The 27645-nt window shown below is 44.0% G+C and overlaps 1 protein-coding gene across 1 annotated transcript; it reads left to right on the top strand.

Moving 5' to 3' along the window:
* Nucleotides 1-3822: 3822 nt before the first annotated feature.
* On the top strand, nt 3823-16994 carry LOC306932120 (caspase-7-like; the record flags this gene model as incomplete). Its single annotated transcript, XM_079513822.1, has 4 exons — nt 3823-4018; nt 5230-5393; nt 6151-6280; nt 16750-16994. The coding sequence occupies 4 exons, from the start codon at nt 3823-3825 to the stop codon at nt 16992-16994; spliced, it is 735 nt and encodes a 244-aa protein (XP_079369948.1).
* Nucleotides 16995-27645: the final 10651 nt, after the last annotated feature.

Genomic DNA, 27645 nt, shown 5'->3' on the forward strand with positions numbered 1-27645 from the left:
CCATTTCTGTACTTTCATCTTATGAGTAGTGAGCATAGTGAGTAAATAGTGAGCATAGTGAGTATATAGTGAGTATAGTGAATATAGTGAGTATAGTGAGTATATTGTGAGCATAGTGAGTATACAGTGAGTATATAGTGAGCATAGTGAGTATATAGTGAGCATAGTTAGTGAGTATATGGGCTGCAACGATTAAACAATTAATCGTAATCAAATCGATTATTCAATTAGTTGTCAACTAATTTAGTAATCGATTAATCGAATCGGCAACTAATCACTGGAGTTTTTTGCAATTTATCATGGGTGTTTTCCCACATACTTTCCAGTGTGAAGTGTAACTAAACTAAAGAGGAGTGAGCCGTCTCTCTTCCCTTACAATCTGCTGATAGTTGCACATGCACAGTAGCGACTGCAAAGCAAAATTCGGGTTCTCATGTCACTGTCATCTCATCTTGTCATTTACAAGCTCGCCGTGCCTTTTGCCTTGAACATAACTTGTATGATGACATGCACAAAATAGGAATGCAAGGTTCAAGGTTGTAAATCAGGTAGGTGCTCCTAAAATGAACTGGTTGAACAGAAACTGAATGTTAATGCCAAATGATTCAGTGAAATCTAGTGGTAGAGAAGGCTTTCGCACAAAAAAATGAGGTTTCATTATTTCTGTATAATATAATTATTGTATAATTTGTTATATTGTATCTGCAAAGGAAAAGAATAAAAGTTCAGATAGAGCCAAAACTCCTAAACCAGGAATTTGGCAAGAAGCAGCTTGCGGAGAAGTTATTTATGTCACAGAAAGTAAGTAAGCCTTGCCGAGCCATGATGAGGCCCATAGCAGGACACGAGCCCATCTCCTGTTTCTGTAGCGTGAGGCAGCTTGATGTACAAGTACACCCCCTGGACATAACGCTAGTATGTCACAGGAACGTACCCCCAATCCAACCCTTGATGCTGAATGCCAAGCAGGGAGGCATTGGGTCCCATTTTTCAGAGTCTTTGGTATGACCCAACCTGGGATCGAACCCCAACCTCCCGATCTCAGGGCGGACACTCAAACCACAAGGCCATGAGCCAAACTTCAACTGCACACAACCCCAAAACATTATCATCATATGATACAGACAGACAGACAGAGGGAGGTATGCCTACAGTAGACAAGACATGTCTCCTCAATGATATACTTGTGGTTTTCATTTCTGTCACACTAACGCATTTATCAGGGATATCATATCGTGAAGAAGATCAATAACCAGACATCACGTACCGATAAAGCTGAATGTAGCCCTGGTCAAGTGTAGCCAGGCTCATAACGTGAACGAGGCTAATGCCAGGCTAGGCCCAGTGTATAACGGCAGTGATTCAACCTTTTACTTGTCAAGGACCTCCAGTTTGATATGCATTATAGGCTACAGAGCAACTTTTGGTTGTTTTAATTCTCTGGGACACCAATTTAGACTGTCAAATTGTCAGCGTTAAATTAACTCTGAGAGCGTACAAATGGAACCAAATGGAACCCTTATGGGTCCAGCGGTCCACTCAAAGAAACTGTCCACGAGACCACAAAACCATTTGGACCCCTGGTGGTCAGCGGACCTGATGTTGAGAAAGAATGTATTGTGGCCCCTACAATCATTTATAGGTACTCTACTAATCTCTAGTATGAAGACAGAAGACCCTGTTTATTACTTTGTTTACAACACAGTATTCCATTGGAACCAACAATACAAGTACAGGTTGGTCTTTGGCTTTATATGCAAAGCAGCACAGCAGCACGTGTGATTTCCTTTAGACAGGATTGACTTATTTCAGCTAAACTGAAAGTGAAACAGTTGGGCTACTTTTATTTGAATTGGCCTCTGCAGCTCTGGATAGATAAGAAACAGCAATTCCTGTAATCTGGTCACACCCTATTGCTGCAGTGGTTCTCAAACGGTGGGGCGAGGCCTTAGAGTATATATGAATAGAGACGGCACCGGATATCTTCTCCCATCCACTTGCATTAAGTTGCTCAAAAGCGCATGAGGCGATTTCACTCAGGAACAGAGTGCATTCTGGGATGGATTTGCCCCAAACTCATGAACTTGCTGGCCGTTGACTATCATTGCACGCGTTCACGTATGAAACAGCGGCGTTCACGTATGAAACAGCGTTCACGTGTCATCATGAACGTGCAATGATACCAAATTTGGCCACTATGTCCATTTCGCCTCAGGGTTTCCTCCGGGTGCCGTCTCTATTCATATATACTCTAAGGGCGAGGCAAGCCGGTGTGCCATGAGACCAGTGTGTGCCTAGGTCCAGGTGTGCCTAGGATTTTGTGACAACCACATTATTGTTCCCAATACAGAGGCAAAGTCGACTCTACACCCACATTTATTTTATTATCGAACTTTAAAACTATCCTCCCTAGTTTGAGAAATGTGGGCACATTTCTATGTATTTATTGGGTTTTTTTTTGTTTGTTTGTTTGGTTGTTTGTTTGTTTAAATGTTTTAATTTATAAACATTATTAGCTTGTAGATGCCGATTTTGTCGAAGAGATTTTGTGTAGATGTAAAAAAGTGGTCCAAGTAGCCTACCGTTTGACTATAAGAATAGAAGGTGCTACAGAAAATGTGCTAAATGTGTCAAATACTTGTCTAGGGAAAAAAATGTGAACATGGCCTTCACATAGCCTATACACCCAGAAGCACCCTTCAAACACTGACACTATACAGCTGCACTCAAATTCACACACACACACACACACACACACACACACACACACACACACACACACACACACACACACACACACACACACACACACACACACACATATATATATATATATATATATATATATAACACGCACGCACGCACGCACGCACGCACGCACGCACGCACGCTTTCTTATGTACATGAATACCTGAACATCTACCGGTATTTAATCTTTCTTTGCCATTTTTGCCATTGTTATCTGAGCCAGAAGAACTACATGATTGTAGCCTATAGCCTATATGCATTTCTGAAAAAACGTCAACCAATCAAGCATCAGCAAAAATAGCAGATCTACGAGCTCACAATTGTGAGCTTGGAGGGGGACTGTGGGACCCCAGGCCAACTAGACAACTAAGTGGAACATAGTGTTTAACCCATTAAGACCTGAGGTCGATTCCACAACTGTCTTCTAAATTCTAACCCTTTGTATGTTGCTATATCAGTGGATCTCAAACGTTTTCATGTCAAGGACCCCCAACATTATTTGTATTTGGCCACCAACCCCCATCTTTAAATATATTGTTCCAGGAACCCCCAGAAGCAAAGATTTGAATTAAAGTGGTTTGCTTTAATATTCAAAGATTTGTTAAAAAAATATCCGATGTACAAGCTCGCAGTGTTTGTCTTCAAAACATCTTGATCATTTACCAAAGGTGAAAGTATCAAACCATCTCGATTGTCCTTTATTTAATGGGAGACCAATATCATGCTCTCACAAGGATGTTCAAATACAACCACGCAGGTGTGTGGGAGGGTGTGACATCCGTGTTAGTGTGAGGCTGTGTGAGCTATATGGGAGTGGCAGTATTCGCACGCACACAGACACACACACGTAGATAACAGATACACACATAACAGACACTCTGCAAAGCCCTGCAGATGCAGGCATATACAGGCTATTTGTAGTTGAGATAATCCCTGTCTTCTTTCTAAAGGTTAGGATTGTATTACTTGGCTTCTGCATTCATCCAAAGAACAAATTGGGCTGTCACATGCAAGATCACCGACATACAAGACAATAGACAACTTCAATATCTCATTTGCTTTCTGAAATCTTTCATGGATCATTTTGCTGAGCGTAACAGAGCAGTTCTGGTTTCCGTGACACATTTTGACAACGGAGTAAATCTGGGTAAACAAACTGGGGCTGCCAGAGATGTCAAAAGACTGCACCGTAGCCTCAGCAAACTTGGCTTCAAAGTGGACATACACAATGATCTCAGCAGTGAAGAAATCTACTCACTATTTAAGAAAGGTAATATAGAATTACTGTACAAGCAAAACAGTAATACTGTATATAAATGGTTCTCAAAATTTCAAAGACATGGAACCACCAAATAGACTCATTAACGATCCATTTGGTTCCATTTGTATACTCTGAGTTACAGACCTGTTAAGGGTTAATTTGGTTCTATATGTATACACTCTTATTGTCTTTGCTTGCACTCTTAAAGTGAACTATTATTTTATTATCTATAAGTTCTATGCTATTTCTCCATCCCAAAGCTTAAATGGAGTTGTATAATATCTATATTATAGACTAGAGTCATCTCTGAGTTACAGAAGCATGCAGCATTTCTTCATCAGGTTTTAATGCAGTATAACTTGCCGCTTAAAGTCCATTTAGTGTATTACAGTATTGCGTCAATTAATATAGCTTTTTATCTTTGCTATCAAACTTAAAAGCCAGGTTATGTAATTGTTTTCAGTGATTAGGGGTCAGAGAACAAACACATTAATCTGAACCCTTATCTTTTATACATCAAATCCAGTGACGTGCATGCTACTGCATGTCCAGAGTGAGATAATCTGTGTGCCCTGCAAACACAAACAAAGGGAAAGAACATAACAGACACAGCTTGTGCATTACTGTGTGTGTGTGTGTGTGTGTGTGTGTGTGTGTGTGTGTGTGTGTGTGTGTGTGTGTGTGTGTGTGTGTGTGTGTGTGCGTGTGTGAGCGTGACGTGTGTGTGCACACTGTGCATGCGTGCTCTAGTGTGCCTATGTGCATGAGCGAGTGAGCATGCATGCAACTGTGAGTGTGACTGCGTGCGTGCGTGCGTGCGTGCGTGCGTGCGTGCGTGCGTGCGTGCGTGCGAGTTGGGGGGCCAAGGGTCATATGCTTGTATGCCTTATATTGCTGAAGTGTGTGGGCATGGAAATGGACAAGACTTTCTCACCAACTTTCTAGATACCGTCTGTATATTGGTATATCTCGGTGTGTGTGTGTGTGTGTGTGTGTGTGTGTGTGTGTGTGTGTGTGTGTGTGTGTGTGTGTGTGTGTGTGTGTGTGTGTGTGTGTGTGTGTGTGTGTGTGTGTGTGTGTGTGTGTTGCTGAGTAATGCTGACAGCATGCCTTACATTGCTGACAGGTAAATAACAAAGGAGCAACGTACGTATAATTGAGGGTTATAAATTACAAGTACATATAACTTAATTCTGTATAATGGTTGGAATTTGGTGCAGTGAGCAGACAGCCAGTGAAGGACTGCATCCTGGTGGTGTTGTCCTCCCATGGAGAGGAGGGCTGTGTGTTCGGAGCAGACGGGAACCCCGTCAGGCTGTCCCACATATTCACCTGTTTCTCCAACGTCCATATGGAGGGGAAGACCAAGCTGTTCTTCATACAGGTTGACATTTAAAGCCAATCATCCTCACACAAACTAAACAGTGGTTCTCAATATCGGGAGGGAGGAAGGGTCCAGGGGTTTATCAACAAAATTATGTATTATAGCAAAGCTTTGCTTCTGGAGGTCCCTGGAAGAAAATTTTAGCTTTTCAGAAAACCGTTTAAAAGACCTTTGTAGAATGGACCTCAGGCCTATGGGTTAAAGGAGAGTTTTGTGCTAGAAGGCTTTCTCACCTTAGGTGCAGTTGTTTAGTCCTCATAAAAGGGTCCAGTTATTTTGTGAAAAAAACACATTATTGGCTATTTACCCTACCCGACCATAAGCCCTGAATGGGCGTTGGATTGTAGTGCTAATTCGCTTATTTCCATCGCTCGAAAATAAAATAAAAATTGTATAAATCCTCTCTTCATAATGTCAACAGTAGCCTATGTGTAAAGTCACACTCGCGATAGACGAGAGCTCGCGCTTTACGGCTGAAACACAACAACTGGGTTACTATGCAGTAAAGTGTGACTTTACACATACTGTTGACATTATGAAGAGATAGGATTTATACCATATCGAGCGACTGAAATACGTGAATTAGCACTACAATCCAACGCCCCATTCAGGGCTTATGGTCGGGTAGGGGAAATAGCCATTAATGCGTTTTTTTCACAAAATAACAACTGGACCACATTCATGAGGACTGCAACTAAAGGTGAGAAAAAGCCTTCTATCACGAAACTTTCCCTTAAGCTATCTGATGTCTTCTTAGGCATGTCGGGGAGGACAGCTGGACGACGGGGTGGAAGTGGATGCAACAGGAAGTGATGTCATGGAGGACAGCATCTCACAGTATCTGTCAGTTCCCGTGGATACAGCTGTCATCTACGCAACTACGCCAGGTAAGCTCTCGTTGAAAAAAATAAATAAATAAAATGCAATAAACTTTAACAGTGGAAAAAAAAACATTTGCATTTTTTACTTCCTTTAGGCAATAATAACAACAATCAATTTTGTTTTTAATAACATACCCACCAGTTATTAAAATATAAGCCTCTACCAAACGGTAGAGATGTCACTTTGTGGTAAACGTGCAAGCTAAACTAAAGTAATCCAAAAATACTATTTGCTATGAATAAATACAACTTCTGCTAATTAATTGTTGTTATTATGATATATTGAATGTGTTTTAATTATAATATATGCTGAAATATGATTTTATTCCAGTCAAAAAAATGCTCTACCAAACGGTTGAATTGTCATTTAGTGGTAAAAGGCAGTGATGCCAAGATAATATATTGACAATTTATAATGGAAAACAAAACAAAATAAAAACTTTTGAACATCCACTGTACGGATATAACTAAACTTTGCTGTTTCATAGCTTTGCTTAATTACTGATTCAAACCCTCCGCAAAGGGGTTATAACAAACAGGTCTGGTAACTGTGATTTAACACACACCAATTGTAACATTTATATTACTCAAACATACATAGCCTCGATGTTGCAATAATGCCCGTAAACAATCACTTGATTTTGGCCATTTTATTACTATTATCTCATAACACACTCACACACGTACAAACATACTTCTACTAAACTTGTGTACAGTATAAAGCCTTATTTGCCTTGTCTGGCCCGTGTTAGATCTAGTACAATAGCAGCATTGATCGTTACAAAGGAAGTCAGAGACTGTGGCGTTTAGGTAATAACTGCAAACACAACAAGAGAAACACAAGATACATACTATTAATTCACAGATATAGCGACTGCATAGATGCATCATTTATGACTGAATTTAGAGCATTTAACGAACATATAACACATTAAAAGGACTTACTTAAACGCGTCATCCCGTTTGCTACATTGTTTCTGAAAGAATGAATGAACACCTCCTGCCCTGGTATAGCTCGCCAGCTCTTCCTCTGTCACCCGACACTTCCTACCCCCATAGCCTACCATGTAGTATGACCTCGCATTCCTGGTATATAGTATTGGTATCACATTGGTAACACATTGGTAACACATTTACCCCCCAATTAGCTGTATTAATATCTACATCCCTGAGACATACTGTAATTGGTTGATAAGAGGATCTCTGTTCTTATATAACACAGAGTATTTACTGTATAGGCAGTGAACTTCATAATAGCACCAACATTCTATACATAAATGACACAACATGAAGTTACAAATATAAGCTGGGCCGGCACTTAATATTATAATGATCCCACTCACGGAATAAACTCGACACCTCCCACTTTTAGGCTACGGTTTGAAATAAACCCAGTAGGCTAAATAGATTCCCCACAATCATTTGCAAACAAAAACATTCAAACAAAAATAAAAAATAAGTATATCAATCATGCTTCTAATCGATGAACGCCTCCGGATGGCACTCACCAGCTGAACTTATGAAATAATAAACCTAGTTTACTTTCATGCACTGAATTAATTTTGATCTCAATCTGACTGTAGGAGGTAGGCACCACCGCTTTGCTCCTTACTGAGTGACAAGTATGCCCCATCACCCAGCTGCCTCAAGTAAATACCCACTGACTAGTCTTACTCGCGCAGCATGCATATGGAAGAGTTCGTTAGGGTATTTCTCAAGAGGACTTTCTAGTCTAATTTACTTATCTTCAACCGGGATTAGGACAACCAGCCGCCGCACATCACGATGGAGGATGACGGATGGCCATGCCACCACGTCTTTCACCACCTGCGACCAACTGATGGGCAGACTTGGACATGTCCGCACCTTTACGTCCCTGACGACACCCTGGTTATCTGGATTCACCTCCACGACACGACCCATCCGGAATCGACCTCGTAGAGCATTCTGGTCCGCGACCCACACCAGGTCGCCGACGGCCACATTCCGTGCTGGAACGTGCCATTTCTCTCGGATGAAGAGATGAGGGCCCGCCAGCTGGCTCCACCGCTTCCAGAACCTGTCCACCTCGCGCTGGACCGCCCGAAGATGACTGTACGGGTAGCTAGGGAAGTCAAAGCCCAGGATGTCTCCCCTGGGCCCTGCCCGCCCCAACAGCAGAGAGTTGGGAGTGATGATGTCCACGGAATCCTCGTCGACTTGAGTTCTGGCTCCGATGGGTCTTTCGTTGGCCAGGTTAGCAGCAAGGTAGAGTAGAGTCTGGAACTCCAACGCCGACAGATCATCGGTGTCGCCGACGCTGCTCAACGCCCTTTTCAGAACATGGACGGCAGCTTCGGCCGCCCCGTTCCGATGCGGTGAGTCCGCTGGGCTAAACTCCCATGCCCAGTCGGTCCCTGCAACTGCTGCTCTTTGCTGGATCTGCTCCTTGTCAATGTCCCCTAGGAACTTGTATAGATCCTCCAATGCTGGTCTCGCGCCAACAAAGTTCGTACCCTGATCAGACCACAACTTTTTTGGATGGCCTCTCAGAGCAGTGAATCGCTGGTAGGTCTGCAGAAAGCCTTCTGTAGACAAGTCCTCAACTAGGTCTGCATGGACAGCCCGTGAGGCCATGCAACTGAAGACCACGCCCCAGACTTTTCTCTTAATGCGTCGCTTCACAGTGCCCCTGACAGTGTAAGGACCGAACAAATCCAGCGTTGTGTACTCGAACGGAGCTGCTGGACTTGTGCGCACTGTAGGAAGATTAGCCATCACTTGACTGGATAGCTTAGCCCCCCGTTTGCGACAAAACAGGCAAGAGTCGATCACCTTACGTGCGACCCTTGGCCCCTGAACCACCCAGGCTTTCTTCCTGACTCGCAGGAGTGTCCCAGCCACGCCCTCGTGGTTTGCACGATGGGCCTCCTCACACAGTAGTGTGCTGAGTCGTGCCTCGTAAGGAATGATGGGCACGCCCTGGCTTTCTTGGTCAACGGTCTGAACCCGGCCTCGGCATAGCAAGAGACCTGTCTTGTCGTTCTTACTAACTACAAGACGGTTTAGTGTCGTTGTCGGGAAAGAAATTCCCTCTTGGGCGGCAAGGCACAGCTCCTTAAATGCTGTGTCCCGCTCTCCGACAGAGAGCACCGCCCCCCACTGTACACGACTGCCGGACTTGAATAAGCCTCCGTGGCCGTGCAACACTCTGCGGACGTAGCCAACTGCCCCGCAGAGTTTTGACAGTGTGCTGCATCTAGCCAAGTCCATTTGGTTCACAAGGCCTGACCCCCACAGCTGTTCAGTTTCGTCATTAGATGCTGCCACAGAACCCCCATCACTGACTGGTGAAGGACCCCTGCTGACCGCTGGAGACCCCCCATTGTCTGGTGAAGATCTGCCACTGACTGGTGAGGACCCGCCACTGCCTGGCAGTGGCGCGGACCCCTGGTTCTTAGTTTGGGATCTAGTAACAGCAGCAGAGAATGCTTTCATTTTGAACACTTTTCTATGCAATGTACTCACGATTTCCCGCGATGAAGCAGCCACCTCAGCAGCAGACTTCATAGGCCATTGGTCGACTGGTCTGGCTAGGAACTCTGGTCCCTTTTGCCACAGGGAATCACTGTCTAATTGCTCAGGAGAACCCCCCCTCGTGACTAGATCAGCTACATTTTCCACCCGGGAACCCACCACCAGTCAGTCACAGGCCCCGCCTTCTGGATTTCCCCAACCCTATTAGCGAAGAACGTTTGGAACCCATAACTGTCCCTTTGAATGGCACCCAGCACTGTCTGGCTGTCGACAAAGTGATACCACTTCTCGATTGTCAGCCTGCTATGCTTCAGCACGTACCCTTTCAGTCGTGCGGCAAAGACAGCACCGCAGATTTCAGCTTTCACTGCATCGCCCTTTTGGTCTAGAGGAGCCAACTTGGCTTTTGACTCCACCAGACGAGTCTCCACCCCGCTAGCAGTTTCCCACCGCAGGTAGAGCACCGCTCCGTAGGACTCTGAGCTCCCGTCGGAGAAGGTGATGCCCCAGGGCTCCCCCACCCATCCGGGCGGAGTGATACACCTGGGGAACGTGATCGCACTCAGCTTTGCGTATTCCTCAAAAAGTTCAACCGCTTTCACGCGGAGATCGCTAGACAACGGTTGATCCCAAGTGTCTTTGGTCAATGACCCCGCCTCTTGGAACGCCCTCCTGACTAGAATAACGCCTTTCTGTTTCAGAGGCGTCACAAGGCCAATGGGATCATACAGCCCCGCTACTTGACTCAGCAACATACGCCGAGTCAGAGGATCAGGCGTCTTCTCCGCCACCTCCTCCAGAGCAAGGTTTTCCTCGCTCCGCACTTTTTTCTTTCTGGCGGAAAAGTTTATGGCAACCATGATGAAGAGGCTGTCCTCCTTCACATGGTAACCAACCCCCAGAGCCTTATTGTCCTCTTCTCTCATCTGATTCGGCAACAACATAGTCTCTGGTTTCATTTCTCCATCTCCTTCCCTCCCACTTTGGCCTGACCGTACCCAGGGCTTTAGGTGAAACCCCCCGGTAGCCAGAATGGTTTTAACCCCCGCCAGTACCTTCTCCAGCCTCTGGGGGCAGTTGTGAGATAGAAAAATGTCGTCTACGTAAGCGTTCTCCACGATTACGTCCCTCTCGTCAACCATGTGGGTGAACTGAGGTAGATACGCTGTCTCGCGCATCGCTATTTGAGCTATGCTACCCGCTGGACGGTCTCCCATATTGACCCGTACAACTGCATAGTCTTCAATCTTGCTGTCAACTGAGTCTCTCCATAGGAACCGGTGCAAATGTACCTCCCGCTCTTCTAGCCAAACGGAGTGGTACATTTTGCTTACGTCGCCGATGGCGGCGTGTTCCCCTTCCCTGAAACGCAGCAACACTGCTCGGATCGGGTTCAAAACATCGGGCCCCTTTAGCAGGATACTGTTCAAACTCACGCCCCGGAATTCTTGACTACTGTCCCAGACTATCCTAACTGGCGTGGAAACTGAGTGTGGGTTCGGTGCCATAAGATGGTTGATCCACCAAACAGCCCCGTCCCACATGTCCATGGCAGCTTTAGACAGCTTGACAGCAGCACCCCTTTTGAGCATCTCATGCACCTGGCTAGCATAGGCCTGGTACCACACGGGATCTCGCCTGAGACGTTTCTCAGACTTTAAGAACGTGGCCTCAACCGCCGCTCTGTTATTCGGTAAAGTAGACGGGTCCTCTTTCCAAGGATAGCTCACGTCCCAATGCGACTCATCGCTGTGAGCGTCGCTAGTCTTAAAAGTCAGGCCCCTCTTGACAATCTCCATTTCTCTCTCGTCAGCGAGAGACATCTCTTTTCCACCAGGGGCGCATTTTCCACAACGACAACCCCCACACAGGGGATCGCATGCCGCCCCAATACTGTCCCAACGCCACCAAGACAGTGCCGCGCTGGTCTCAGTAAGGCAAGCAGTAGCCGCCTTGATTTCAACGGCTCCACCTCTCATTGAAAGAGCAAAATGGGTTGACGCCCACTGTCCTGTGATCATTTCACTGGCGTCGAATAGAGACGGATGACATCCGCTAACCGTCTTACCCAAAATCCCCGACCAAAGTACCAAATCTCCACATCTAGCCAACCGCTGTGGGGCTAAACGACCCTCATGCGCACTGATAAGTATTTCCACTTCCAGTGGACGTCGCAACTCCTCCGGATCGGTGCCCGGGAAAAGATCTGCAATGCGCCTAGGATTAACTGGACAATTGATCTTTGCAATCTCATTCAGACCATAACAAGTCATGTCATGGTCCAGTGGAGAAGAGCCCTTCTCCCCCATTGTCTTCAACTTAATGGAGTATTTTTTCGTCTTGAATGTCTTTTTCATCCCCCCAACGCCCTGCACGCTCAGAGTAACAGGTCGTCCTTTCAGCCCGAGCCTTTCTGCAGCTTTGTGGGTGATATAATTTGTATCAGAGGCGAGGTCTATCAAAGCCCCCACCCAATCACCACTTTTCGTGGTTACTTCCAGCGTCATCATCAGAGCAGGCAACTCTCCGCCCTCAGTGCAGCCTGTCGTGGCTGTATTGTTTGTGTAAGCTTTGCGCACTATAGCTAGTTGCTTTGGCGTCAACTCGGCCTCAGCAAGCTTAAGTTCAATTTCATGTGTAGGCCCACGTGAGTCCCTCCCCACGTTACTAGCCCCCCCTCTCGCGCCGTCACTATTATTATTATTAGTGCTACTATCCCCGTTACGTGGACGCGCTTTGGGGCACAACTTGAAATTATGAGGAGGCGACGAGCCGTCCCTTTTGCACTCACTTAACCTACACAGGAAATTGTCATTGCGCACTCTGCATTGGCCGTCATGTAGATATAAACACTTAAAGCATGCTTTATGTTTCTTCGCATACGCTCGCCGGCCTTCAACGTTAGCTTTCATGAATATTTTACAACGGAACAGAGCCCCTAAGTGATCGCTCTCTCCGCAGATTACGCACGAACCCCGCGCCTCCTCGCCGCTAAACGTAGCCCTTGTCGACGCACGCTTCTCGCGCGCCCCGTTCCCCGGCTTGTCATTCTGTCGGTCATTATTACGGCTACGTGGGCTCGGATCACTTCGTTTGGTCCCTATGCCTTTTGCATTTAATTGTTCTTGTTCAACGAGCACCTTTGTATGCTCGCGTAAGAAGGCAATGAAATGCGGGAACCTGTTCTGGCTATCTATATTATTATTCGGATTACAACGCATCACAAGCCACCGTTCTTGCATTTCTGGCGGCAATTTAGCCTCCAAATTGTGAATGACGAGTTGATTTTGAATGACGTCGCCAGCATTAAGATCAGCTAGATCTAGAACTGATTGCTCTATTAATCTAACGAGATTTAATGTCTCCTTTGGTTGGCCACTGCTTACAGCGGGCACACTTTCCAACTTCATTATAATCTCCTTAACAATTTGTCCTACGTTTCCATAGTGGAGTTCTAATTTCTGGTAGACCTCATCTGAAGTCTGGCAATAATCAAGCCTTAATTCATCATTTATCCTTTTATCAATGGAATCAATCAGTAGCTGGTAACGCATGTCATCACCCCATCCAGGATTGTCAAAGAGTGCATAAATTCTATGCCACTGTCTCTTCCATCTGAAGTATGACATGCGTTCCCCATTGAATTGGGGTAATTTCATAGGCTGAGCAGCCAGCTTGCTACCGGCTGACTTCTTTCCTCCATTGTCAACGGCGAGAGGTACACTTTCTTGTTTAATTTCCTCTTTCATTTCTATTATTATTGCGCCTTTGTGCTTTAAATCCTGGAGGTTGGCACTCTTACGCGCTTTCAAGGCATATACCTCAGCTAATACCTTGGCCAAATTCCCGTCAGAAATGCAGCCTTCCCAAGAGTTTAATAACGTCTGCATGTCTGTTAATGATCGATCAATTACACCTTCTAGCCCGTAAATAAGACTTAGGTCAATCTCCTCTTCTTTGTAACGGTCAGGACGGGCTCTATCTGCCGCCTCTGCCACCCACTTGAGTGCGCGCTGCACAGACTCATCTATGAACCGCTTCCATAAGTTTTCCTGCAATTCTGTCCGAGCCAAAAGATAGGACGTCTTTGCGGCATCGAGTCTCGTACTAACAACAGCTATGTCTACAGCGTTTTCATCAGCCTCTACCATTGCACTTGTATAATCCGTGCTACAAGTTAGAAGCTCATCAAAACCTATATCCATGTCTTTCAGTAAAGCCTTAAGTTCACTTTCGGACTTATGGGCAGCCGTACTTTTGGCTCTGGTCGTTAACCTTGTTAACGTGCCTTGGCTCGACGCGCGCGCTTTCTTTAACACAGCTAAGGCCGCCATGGTTACACGAAATGGCTACTCGCTCGCCCCCCCCACCAACCTTGTCTCTCAAGATGGCCGGTCCGGCGTTCCTCCCTGGCGGCCAGTCGTGCTGTGAAACATACACAATGCGGTAGCCCCAACTCCTATGCTATTAGCGTTAGCATTGGCTAGGCTAGCCCCAACAACATCCAACTGGAGTTAACCTCCTTTAGCTTAGCATTAGCGTCAGTCAGCCAGTTAACCTCCTTTAGCTTAGCATTAGCGTCAGTCAGCCAAAGTTAGCCACCGTTAGCCTAATGCTAGTTGTTTGCTAGGCACAATGCAATGTCAATGGGAAGGTGGCTAGCTTCTTGCTTGTTTACAATTAGCTTGGTCTGGTATATTCCCCCCCAAAGTCAATGCACAGTTTCCTTTCTGCAACACACAATCCCAGCGATATTCCCCCCAATGCACAAGCACTCATGTGGGCACTGAAACTCTTTATTTAGGTCGGCAAAACCGGATGCTTCCTAGCACCCAGGGCACAACCTCCTTAGCAGCAGGATCACGCTACTAGCATCCTTTCCCGAGTCAACCCGGGTCACCTCAATACGGCGCGGATGATTCCCGCAGATTTCAGCTACCTCCGGCAGCCTACGGGTTTCGGTCGCTGGTCCTTGGACACGGCGATCGATGACGGGTCAGCGATGCTCCGCAAACGCTGGATGGCCGTCCCTTCGTTGTCTTGCTTCTCAGCTAGCGTCACGCTAACAGCAGACAACCACCATTGCTCACGTAGTAGCTAAGCTAACAGCTAAGCTAACACGGGCCGATGGCTTTCATTAGCATTTGTGGATCACACAGAATGCCCGTATTTCTTTAGCTACGGTGAATTAAGTACCGTTGCTTCAGTAATACGTCGGTGGATTTCACCGCAATGAATTATTACTCCGGTGGGTTACACCGCAATTAATTATTACTGTACGGATATAACTAAACTTTGCTGTTTCATAGCTTTGCTTAATTACTGATTCAAACCCTCCGCAAAGGGGTTATAACAAACAGGTCTGGTAACTGTGATTTAACACACACCAATTGTAACATTTATATTACTCAAACATACATAGCCTCGATGTTGCAATAATGCCCGTAAACAATCACTTGATTTTGGCCATTTTATTACTATTATCTCATAACACACTCACACACGTACAAACATACTTCTACTAAACTTGTGTACAGTATAAAGCCTTATTTGCCTTGTCTGGCCCGTGTTAGATCTAGTACAATAGCAGCATTGATCGTTACAAAGGAAGTCAGAGACTGTGGCGTTTAGGTAATAACTGCAAACACAACAAGAGAAACACAAGATACATACTATTAATTCACAGATATAGCGACTGCATAGATGCATCATTTATGACTGAATTTAGAGCATTTAACGAACATATAACACATTAAAAGGACTTACTTAAACGCGTCATCCCGTTTGCTACATTGTTTCTGAAAGAATGAATGAACACCTCCTGCCCTGGTATAGCTCGCCAGCTCTTCCTCTGTCACCCGACACTTCCTACCCCCATAGCCTACCATGTAGTATGACCTCGCATTCCTGGTATATAGTATTGGTATCACATTGGTAACACATTGGTAACACATTTACCCCCCAATTAGCTGTATTAATATCTACATCCCTGAGACATACTGTAATTGGTTGATAAGAGGATCTCTGTTCTTATATAACACAGAGTATTTACTGTATAGGCAGTGAACTTCATAATAGCACCAACATTCTATACATAAATGACACAACATGAAGTTACAAATATAAGCTGGGCCGGCACTTAATATTATAATGATCCCACTCACGGAATAAACTCGACATCCACTGTTGCTAATACCTACAGTATAGATCTTTCTTTCTGTTTACACAGATGGAGACTAAATCATTTTATAGTGCAAGAAACTGAACATGACAAACAACCCAAATAATGTTTTTTTTAACCATTATTTGTATTATTTTGATTGTATCAAGTTACATAATCATGTTCAGTAACATCTCTGAGATGATAATTAGCCAATGAAATCATCTCACCTTTGAAACTGTGGTAAAACAGAGCCTAGATGTCAGGAGTGATTTCTGTGACTTCCTCATTGCCACCTGACTTGTAGCCACAGTGAAATCTAGTGGATATCTTTGGCATAACCTCAACCGAATGGTAGAAATGGCTCAATCAGGTTGAGTTCTTTTTCAACATTGTTTTCACTGAGACATAGTGACTTAAAATGTGCTCTACCAATTGTTCGATACAACTGTTAAAGGGTATAAAACTAATGAGTGTAGTAATTGAATAAAACATGCCCCCTCATGTATTAAGAGGGCAGTACAGTATGTGTCACCACCAGTACCAAGGACGAGTCGAGTGTTTATAATGAATCTAACATGGTTAAAATGGAGTTTGAAGTTAAAATGGGTTTGTTGTAGAACGTATAGGAAGGTGCGTGTCTGATAAAATGAATATGAAATATCTTAATACTCATTCAAAACTGTCTGGGATGCTTCCAAAAGCCTTATAGTAGAACATGATGAAAATGAAAGTGAGGGTTAAAAAGAAAGGGTTGAGAAGCACTGCCTTATGATGCTATTGTCCCTCCCTCCATCAGGGTACGGTGCCTTCATGCACCCTGCAGGAGCTGTCTTCCTTCAAACTCTCTGTGACCTGATAGAAGACGAGGACAGCCACGGTCTGGAGCTGACTTGTGTGCTAACCCGCCTCTCCCACAGAGTGGCCTACACCTTCCAGGTCAAAAGTGGCGTTCTGCAGGGGAAGAAGGAGATGCCCTGCTTTTTGACACGAATGACTCGAGAAACGTTCCCCTTCTTCACACAGCCCATGGAGTCTGGGTGAAACCATGTTATTGGATCACACATCAGGAAATGTGAACCCACTATATAACCCACTATATAAATGCACCATTAGAGTAGCATGCGTGCATGCTACTCTAATGGTGCATTTATATAGTGGGTTTTATCCAAATCGCTTTACAGATTGTGCATTACATTCACCATTCACACACACATTCATACCGATGGTGTAGGAAACCATGCACACATGCACATCGGGAGCAATTAGGGGCTCAGCGTCTTGCTCTAGGACACTTCACAAAAGTATTCAGAATGTGCAGAAGAGGTATGAAACCCTGTTGTGCCACCCCTAGAAAGAGAAAATAAATGAAATCAGTCTAACCTGTAAAACAAATCAACTAAGAAATGAATAAGACATATGTGCTAGACCAACAATGAGAGCACAGTAAATGTATTGCGCACTCTGCCAGTAGGTCACAGAAGTACTTCCACAAACAAGTAAGCTAATTAAAAATTGATTAATCAGATCTAAGGACTGATTATGTGTACATTATGTGGATGATGATTGACATGTACTGTCTTGGAAGGACTTAGAGGGTTAATTAAGGAATCATACATTTTGAGCCATGTTCAGATCAAAGATATGAGATAAAACAGTTATAGAATCTGGCAGAAAAGAATAAGCCCTCGCTGATTGAGTCTCACAACATTAAACTTGTTGAATTGCAAGCAACAAGTTGCACAGTATTTCTGATTGCGAAAACACGTTTCTCACACAAATCTGCCATTGAAACATTACGGATCATGAAATCCCCCCCCCCCCCCCCTCCCCCCACACACATCCCTCGTTTGTCTACCGACAGCTGTCATCTCATTGTGTGCAGTGCGTCTGTGAGAGAGGGAGAGAAAAAAAGAAAGCCTGTGAATAAGATAAGCACAGCACTGAGTGAAAGGGATGTCATGTTACTGGTCAGTGTGTCTCCATGTATCAATAATGTGTGTCTCCATGCACTGGTAAATGTGTCAATAACTTAAGGTAGCCTACTGGTCATAGTGTCTCCATATCATCATGGTCCGTCTGTGCACAGGAATACTATGCACACCAAAGTGTTTGCGCACCAAAGTCTTTGTAGTGGTGCCGGCCCACGTACGGAAGAAGGATCCAAATGATAGTCTTCAACAGGCAATCAATTAGTTGCACACAATGGTAGCCAAAAGTAACTATATTTTATTCTGGACGCAGAGTAATAAAAATCGATGTTTTGGCAGCTAACTGCCTTCTTCAGGGTTCTTCAAACCTGACTGTGAGTATGGTCCGCATCATAGTGAGTATCATGCCACATGGTCATTATCATGTCACATGATACTGACAATGATACTGACATGATACTAAACATGTCTGATACTGATGTCAGTATCATGTCACTATCATGGTCAATCATGTCAGTATAATGTCAGTATCATGCCATTATCATGTCAGTATGTCATCATGTCAGTATCGTGTCAGTATAATTTCAGTGTTATGGTTAGTATTATGTTAGTATAATTTCAGTATCATGACAATATTATGTCAAAGGGCTGTGACAGGGCCTGACATCCCTGTGACATCCCTTTGACAATATACAATAAGAGACTAACACGTTTGACGGAAATTGTGTGTGTGTGTGTGTGTGTGTGTGTGTGTGTGTGTGTGTGTGTGTGTGTGTGTGTGTGTGTGTGTGTGTGTGTGTGTGTGTGTGTGTGTGTGTGTGTGTGTGTGTGTGTGTGTGTGTGTGTGTGTGCATGTGTGGCAGTAAGGGGAGCAGGACCTGGCTATTGGGTAGGACCTAAAAGGTTGAGAAAACTGGTGTGTATGCTCTTACCTTCTGCCATCTTCAGACACCGGCTAACTCAACATCATTATCCTTCTCGACCTCACCCCTGGCTTTGATACCATCAACCAGTCCACACTCTCAAGCCTCCAATCCACCCTTGGCAGGAGATGACAAAAGTATGCTTTTAAAACAATTCTAAATGGCTTGAGGATCAAGGCTAGTGGTAATTGTGTCAATTGAGCAAAAATGTGGGAGACATTTTAATTTTAAGTTTTTGAGAAAAACAGAAATGGACTGCTAAATTCCTTCCAGCTCTATAAGTATCTGAACATTTGTACTCACTTGGGCCTACATTTTGGTGAAAGTAGCACATACTTAATAACCTAATTAAATAAAATGTCAGTTACTATTAAGTCAACATCAGGACTATTTTTCCACAATGACAGTTGAGGAAGTTTGGCATAGAACTGGACCAAAGTGCAGTGGTCGAACATACTGTAACTAGTGCATGTATTAAAGTACTGTACTTGAGCTCCATTTCGATGTAACTTTTACTTTACTTTGGCAAGAGTAAATGTTTGTCTGTAGCCTCATAGCATTGGAGTTATTACCTTTCAAAGGTCACAATTCCGAACCTTAATTATAAAACCCCATCAGGTCATAATATTTGTGCAGGTAAAGCACACAACTTCCGATCATTGGTGAATATTTGATGGCTACCAGCACAAAAACAATAGTTTCAGCCTTTTGGACTTGAACCCCAAAACAAATGTATTTTAGACCTGTATAAGTCTCTACCATTCTATTCTATAGTATAAATATCATTATTCTGACATTTTGCTGTTTATTAAGAAAGTAAATAGAGTTGAGGACACAGAGAAAGGGAAATTAAGTGGAAAATTGAGACCCTGTGTTTGAATGGAAAGTGAATGAGACATGGTACAATATTCCACTGACCTTTTCTAATTGAGTGGTGCGAAACCTTAAAATGGGCTCCTACTACATTGCAGGAAATGTCATTTGCATATATGTGGTATTACAGTGGTGCTAAAGAGGTTTTTAAATTGAATCCAAATTGTACTAACTGCGGGCCGAATGTGAGAGGGGGAGCTTATTGCACTTCCCGTGCGAAATAATACAATGTCAAGACAGGAATTAATGAGGCTCGGTAGCCGGAAGGAGTGTTTCAGATTCATTCAGTGCCAGATTCATACTTTGTTGCCAAAAACATTCAACCTAAAAGCTCACAGTTTTGAAGGGACCATCATTCTTGATAACGTAAGTAAGGTACGTTTGGTGGTCGGCCATGTATGTATGTATGTATGTATGTATGTATGTATGTATGTATGTATGTATGTATGTATGTAACAGGTTGATGACTACAAGTATTTGGGTTCATATATATCTTCATATATCTTCTTCCCAAAAGGACTTTCAAACTAGGAAGGGTATATGGCGTGGCCTCATGGTCAGCCTGCAATGACATGCATAAGATCTGGTCATCCCAGTTTAGTAAAATAGCAACATGGGCTCCATCTTGCGCCACCCTTATCCCTAAACTAATTTGCCATTTTTTACTATTTTAAAAAACCTTTTAAAATAGTTCAACTACCTAGCCGATCTACATCGAGACATTGTGAGCTTGTAGATCGGCTATTTTAACTATTTTAAAAGGTTTTTTAAAATAGTAAAAAATGGCAAATTAGTTTAGGGATAAGTGATAAGGGGTGACACAAGATATAGCCCATGTGTTTTTCAGAAAACAGGATTTAAAAGACATTTTAGAATCGTCCTCAGGTCTTAATGGGTTAAATGAGATTAAAGCTCACAACATGTCACAACGTGACGTGCTGTGAACTTGTTTACCTAAAATGGTAAAGGGTAAATGGTGCATATATAGCTCCTTTATCCAAAGCGCTTCACATAGATTGTGAATTCACCCTTTCATAGACCGATGGTGGAGGAAACCATGCAAGGTACCAAACTGCACATTAGCAATTAGGGGTTCAGCGTCTTGCTCAAGGACACTTCGACACTAACTCTGGGGAGCCGGGGATCGAACTGGTAACCTCACAGTTCCCACTGGCCACTCTACCCCTGAGCCACTGCCACGGTGCCACCCTAGAATATAGGGACGCTGGGATTTAAGTGGTTAAACGGCAAGTATAAAAGTTATTTGAGATCTCTCATAATGGAAACAGATATTCCAAGTTTTCCTCATTATATTGTACTATCTTAGGGGGAAAGATGTACACATTTGACATAAATGTAAGGTAGGCTACTATAAAGCAACAGTGTAAACACTAAACCCTGTTTAGTGCCCTGGGTGAAAAGGGTATGTGGTGCCCTGAGCCAAAAATGTTTGAGAAAAACTGGTGTACGGACATTTACAGTGTATGCATCCAAAACAACGTCAGCCATCTCTCGGTGGACCCCGGCGTTCGTTCCATTGTTTACTAGGAAAAATAGTGCCTCCAGTAGTTTACTGTCTGCAACACTGACATGGGCACCCCACTGATCTCATTTACAAAGTGATTGTTTTTCTGTGATTGTTTACGTGTCCTGCTGGGTTCCACCGGCCCACCTGAGACCACCGGAGAGTGTGTAATGGTAACGCTGCCCCCCACCAATTTTCAAGCCTTTATTTCAGTGGTAGTATGCTGTGGGTAGGTGACGCAATGTGTTGTGGCTTGTAGATAAGTCATTTGCAGAGTGTGACACCTGCATGCAACGAAGCATGACATTATTTGTCTTAAGCCAACTCCACATTGCACAGATAGATTCGTTCACAATTTTACGTCGGGACGGATTTCTGCCGTCTCTTGCCTGTCGGCAGGATGTCGATAGCTAGTCTTGACGTTATCGACGAGGATCGTGAGAAACCCGACATGTTTGGTCATTCACAGACGGATTCACCCAGTCGATAGAGAAGAGGGGTGGGGGTGTGGGGTAAAGGCTCTGTAGAGCACCCTCATTGGTTGTTTAGCTTGTCAATCAAAGAGACGGAGGTGTAGAGCTATAGAGGCGGGTTTGTTATTGTCTGTAGTAGGCTACTCTGTTGCCTTCAAGAAGTGACAGGTTATTACGATAATAAACATGCATACTAAATTACTGCTTGAATAAAACAAATAAATAATTAATGCATTGATTGTATTCAAAACTCAAGTTAACTTAAGTTTAAAAAAAAACGTTTAACTCATTGCTCATATTCCTGTGCATTGACCTTCATTCAAAGCATTCATATGGGAATATTACCTTAATCATTATCTCAATAACACAATATACACCGTGCAACGTTTGAAACCCAACAGTTAAAAAGGAATGGACAACTCAATGAAAAGTGTTTATGAAAGCTTGCTTATAGTTGCTTCACAAAGGTCTGGAAGAGAAGAAACATATTCACAGTACATGTACAGTGAGCAGTTTTTATTGTAATCCTAATCAATGTCATAAAAACTGACAATAACTTGTACGTACATAACCTACTGTAGCATAGCCTAAAAAGATAGTTGCTAAAAGGCTAACTAGCTACAGAACTTACATGCTGGTGGTTGCCCTGCTCTGCTTCACTTCTCTTGGAGGACTTTGCTCATATCTCGATCTGGATGGCATGCATATTATTAATTGCATGGTACAGATGGTAGGCTATATAAATAAATATTGAGGTAGCGTGGCATGACCATAGAGTAATAAAAGGATAGAGACCGAACCGGACTGCTTTTAAACCCAAAATAACCAGATTTGGCTGGGAGCTCAATGTGTAAGTGAAGAACCAATGAATGAGATACAGAAACAGAGATTGCAGGTTTGAACCTAAGGATATATTGAACTTTTCAAAACAAAAACAAAATATGGCATTCAAAGAAAAGAAAATTGGGGTCCTTTAAAGTGAAAGTTGGGAAAGTACAGTTGTCCTGTGGTGTGAGGATTTGTGTCTCCTTTTTGGAAGACAGGGAGTTGACCACGTTCGGGTATAGAACCCCGGGGGACCCGGTCAACGACATACAGCCTATACTGTAAGTGGTTAAAATGTTCTGTCCTATTTTCAATGGAGAGATTCGGTGTAGAGGGGGAAAAGGAGGGGGTCTGGAATAGAACCCATGGACAGCAATATATAGGGTTTAAGCGGTTAACATCTTTATACGGTATATCCTTTCTCCTTCCCGTAATAGCAGGATATCATGTATGTATTCACATGGCCCCTGTCACTCACTGAAACAATGAAGATATTTCATCCTGCCTCCTGTTCAAATCAATCAAGATGACGCCAGGGACCACCTGCTGTGCGGAGGATTTCTTTCTCTTTTTTTGTGTCTCGCCAGAATGCATTTTATTTTTATTTGCCACATCCATTTAGAGAGGAAAAACAAACAGGTAAAGGCGGGCGGTGCGGCAGAGTGCCTTTCAAATGCATCATTTGGGTCTTATCTTTGACCTTTTCCCCAGGCCTGTGCTCTCAGATTCTATCTGTCTGATGAAAAGGGTACAAGTGGGCAGTTTAATTTTGGAACCAAATTGCCTATAGATATTGCTTCGCTGAAACTTGCAGTGTGGGAGTTGTTTTCTTTCAACTCAATTCATTTCTTTTTGGGGGCGTTATTTTATTTTTTCGACTGCCCTTGACTTACACTCTTTGTTGACTGACTTTCTTGCTCTCAAGGGCCCGTATGATGCTAGTTCACAGCAATCAGTGCTAAAACCCACAAATCATTGTTGAAAGGCCCTCTACAGTAGTGATTCTCTCTCTCTCTCTCTCTCTCTCTCTCTCTCTCTCTCTCTCTAAGACCGGCAGTGTAGCAACAATAAAGCATACACAACCTATCCTAGGGCATAAGATCACGCTGCAGCACGTTGTGAGCCGAGAAGGCGGCCGGGAATTCCAAGTTTTCCTGGTTGTGAATCCATAACCTTGCATCACCAGGATGTTCCCTAGATGCCATGGGTTCGTCACTCAGGGTTATCACCCGTCCAGTAAAATATGGAATGGTCCCGTATTTGGAAAGTAAAAGACGTGTCCCGTAAAGAACTGATACGGGACGCACTTTCCACAATGCTGCTGTCCTCCTCCCACTCTGCTCCCCTCCTCCCACTCTGCTCCCCTCCGCTCTTGTTGCTGTGTTACTGCATGTGAGCTCTGAAGCTGGTGTCTGAGAATGCGCTCAGCAGCAGCTCATCAATTGGCTCATTTACTCATGACGCGACGATGGGAGTTAGTGCTTTCAGTGTTGCTAAGATACGACCCCCCCCCCCACACACACACACACACACACACACACACACACACACACACACACACACACACACACACACACACACACACACACACACACACACACACACACACACACACACACACACACACACCTATTCAAACTACTACAAACTTGAAAGCATGACAATGACTACCGGCTCAGAAGTCAGAACAGAACGCAAGTTGGCATAATCATCACATAATATAACATTATCTTGTATATCTTATACACATAGTAGCCAGCATTGACTGCCGTGTTTTGGCAGATAACTATGATTGATGCATGACTACCATGCACCCCACCCCACCCCACCTCAAGGACCCCTGGAGGTCCCCAGACGCCACCTCGACAACTACTGCTCTACAGGGTCAGTCAAACTGACGACCCCGTTTGATAAGATCACAATAAGTATAATGTCCTGTTCAATGCAGCTTAAAGTAACAAACTGCTATTGACCCGGGCATGTGGCTTGTGAGGAATTAAGTAGCAGAGAATAAAGACTTCCAAGCTATAGTATCTATAACCAGCCAATTCATCTTCCTGTAACTGAAGTCTGGACAGGAGTCTGAACATTCCGCTTCACCTGAAATCTCCAATAAATCCTTCCTTTTTCTTTTGCAGAATAGGCAATGAAAAGATTGGGTCACCTTGAGTGGAAATCAGAGAGAGAGAGAGAGAGAGAGAGAGAGAGATGTTTCCCATGCAGGCATACTCTCTACCCCAATGGTTCACAATCTTTTTAGCTCAAGACCCAAAAGAGAAATTAGCCCTGGACCCAAATTAGTGAAAACAGCAGATCTACAAGCTCACAGTGTGTCGCTGCGTGCCACATTGTGAGCTTGTAGATCAGCCATTTTCACTACTTTTTAATTATAATTTTTTTTAATCCATTGAATGTTTGTTTGTTGTTTTATGTAAAAAATAAATGGGGGAAAATCTTGTGAAATAACATTGATATTTTGTATTTATTTACTTGAGTCATGACCAATCAAAATGTATCCGTGACCCAAAAATGGGCAGTCTGACCCATTGTTTGGGAAACAGTGCTGAGTCTACCCAATACCATTCACATTCAGCTATGGCTGCCCATAACGGGAGGGGAGAGGGGATGGGGGGCGGGGGGGGGGGGGGGGGGGGGGTGTAGGAGAGGATATAGGAGGACAGAGGATGAGGCTAGAAGGAGATGGGAAGTAGGGGGGGTGGCGACCATAGGCGGCAAGCAGGATAAATTGCACATAAAACCTCAGATATTGAGGGATTTTCTGGAGGTGATTGGCTGTCTATGTGGTATCAGGTTTTTATTTATTTTATAATCCCGCCCTGTGCTCTAATCTCCCCTTTCTATTCAGGGAGAGTGAAAACCTTCATTACACGCAGGGCCAAAGAAGACACGTTGTTATACAAATGGAAATGAAGGCGAGGAGACCATTTCATGAAATAGGCCTACAATATCCTGTTCCACACACACACAAACCCTGTCAAGGGAGCGGGGAAACCACAACGGATAATCTCTCAACAACGGTCCAGTATATTCCATATGTTTATACTGTATAGCGTACCTATATGAGGTGGAAACCGATATGTCAAAAACAGTTCAAGGATCGAATCCCTTTCACGCCATAAATATGTCACAATTGATTTTTGTTACTGTAGGTTGCAGTTTACTATGAAAACCTGCATGTCCGTCGTGTCACGTCACACCTCGTGTCACGCCTCGTGTCACACCTCCATATATGGTCACGCCTCGTGACATCACACCTCATAACACGTCACGCCACCATATATGGCCGTCTCCATATATGAAGATCACAACACTGCCCTCATCAAACCCTGGATAACCATACATGGAGAAGACTGGATCATCACCTAGATCTGCATATATGGAGCCGGCCAGCAACTCTACATCTGACCTCAAACCCTTAGATCTCCATATATGGAGCTGACCTGTTCTGACATTCCATATGCTGATTCCCCACCCGTCCTTCCTCTTTGATGTCTCCCTTTTGACGGATACCTGTCCATTCAAATTGTAGCCGCCCCAATGCCTGCAAATTATGACCCGGCCCTACCTGGGCCCTCATCAAACCCTGTACTGTACACTCAAGACACTGCCCCCGCTTCCACCCTTAAGCCCAAACCACTCCAAAGGGTCGGATTGGGACAAAACGTTTTTTAAGGTAGATCACACCAATGCAACTCATTGCAACTCAATGAGTTGTATTGGTGTGGTCTACCTTAAAAACAGTTTTGTCCCAACCCGACCCTTTGGTGTGGTTTGGGCTTTAAATCTCCATGGAGCTGACCTGTTCTGACATTACATATGTTGATCTGACCTCATCAAACCCTGTACACTCAAGACACGCTCCATATATATTTAAGCCACATATTTAATGTATTTATTTGTCCTTTGTTACCAGGAGGAAGTCCCATACTACATATATTGAACGACAAATTTGTCTATATGGAAAAAAAGACTTGAACTTCATCTCTACTCCATCCCACCATGTTGTTGCTTGCCGACACTTATTTTAGTATAAATACAACCAAGCCAGCTCTCTCTCGCTTTGAAGTCTCTCTGGAATTCAGCAGCGAAAATACGTCTCAGCACCACCTTACAGTCATTACTGTAAGGTGGAAACCTTGTATGTCCAAAAATGTTATGTTTTTTATTGTATGTATGTATGTATGTATGTATATGTATGTATGTATGTATGTATGTATGTATGTATGTATGTATATGTATGTATGTATGTATGTAGGCTATGTAGGCTATGTATGTATGTATGTGCGTGCGTGCGTACACACATATATGTCATATATACAGTATATAAATACTCAAATATACCATACTCGCGAACAACAACGAGCAACCCACCTCCATCCCCAACTCCACTTCATCAGGGCATAGCATGGCATAGCAGTCTGTGCTTAGGGCCACAACCACTAGGGGTCCGGGGCCCACATCCAAACGCACGCACGCACGCACGCACGCACGCACGCACGCACGCACGCACACACACACACACACACACACAGTGAAACTAGCCGATTGACATGATCACAACACACACTTTCATTACTTTTGTGCGACACTCCTTTATGATGAAAAAAACAGAAAAAGTTGAAATGAGACGAGGTTTCTGCCGACAGCAACGATATAGGATTCATTATGAGCCCCCCCCCCCCCCCCCCCTCTTACTGTCTTGGTAATAAAGCATTTCCAGATGTAAATTAGACTCGAGCGTTGCGGGGGCTTTGTGCTATCAAGGTTAGGAGACCTTGCTCCAAGGGAGTGCAGGGCTGGTACATTTGCATAATGTTTTTTTTCGCTCCAGTCTGCGAGCGTTTACCGTAATGTGAAACGTTCACATTATACCGGGCTTCATTGCATGGTGGCGGGGCGCGCCAAAGACAGCAGACCTACAAGCTCACAAGGCATTGTGGATACAACGCCTTGTGAGCTTGTAGGTTTGCTGTCTTTGGCGTGCGATCTTGTCTTTCTTCTATCAGGGAAGCATAATATATGGTAAAGAGAATAAATTAGGCTTTAACGCAGACAACCGCACTTATTGTATAATATATGTACCGTTATAGGCTACTACTGGTGTCACTGAAGAGTCCTTCTCCA

The sequence above is a fragment of the Electrona antarctica genome (genome assembly GCF_951216825.1).
Source record: "Electrona antarctica genome assembly, chromosome: 11".
NCBI lineage: Eukaryota > Metazoa > Chordata > Actinopteri > Myctophiformes > Myctophidae > Electrona > Electrona antarctica.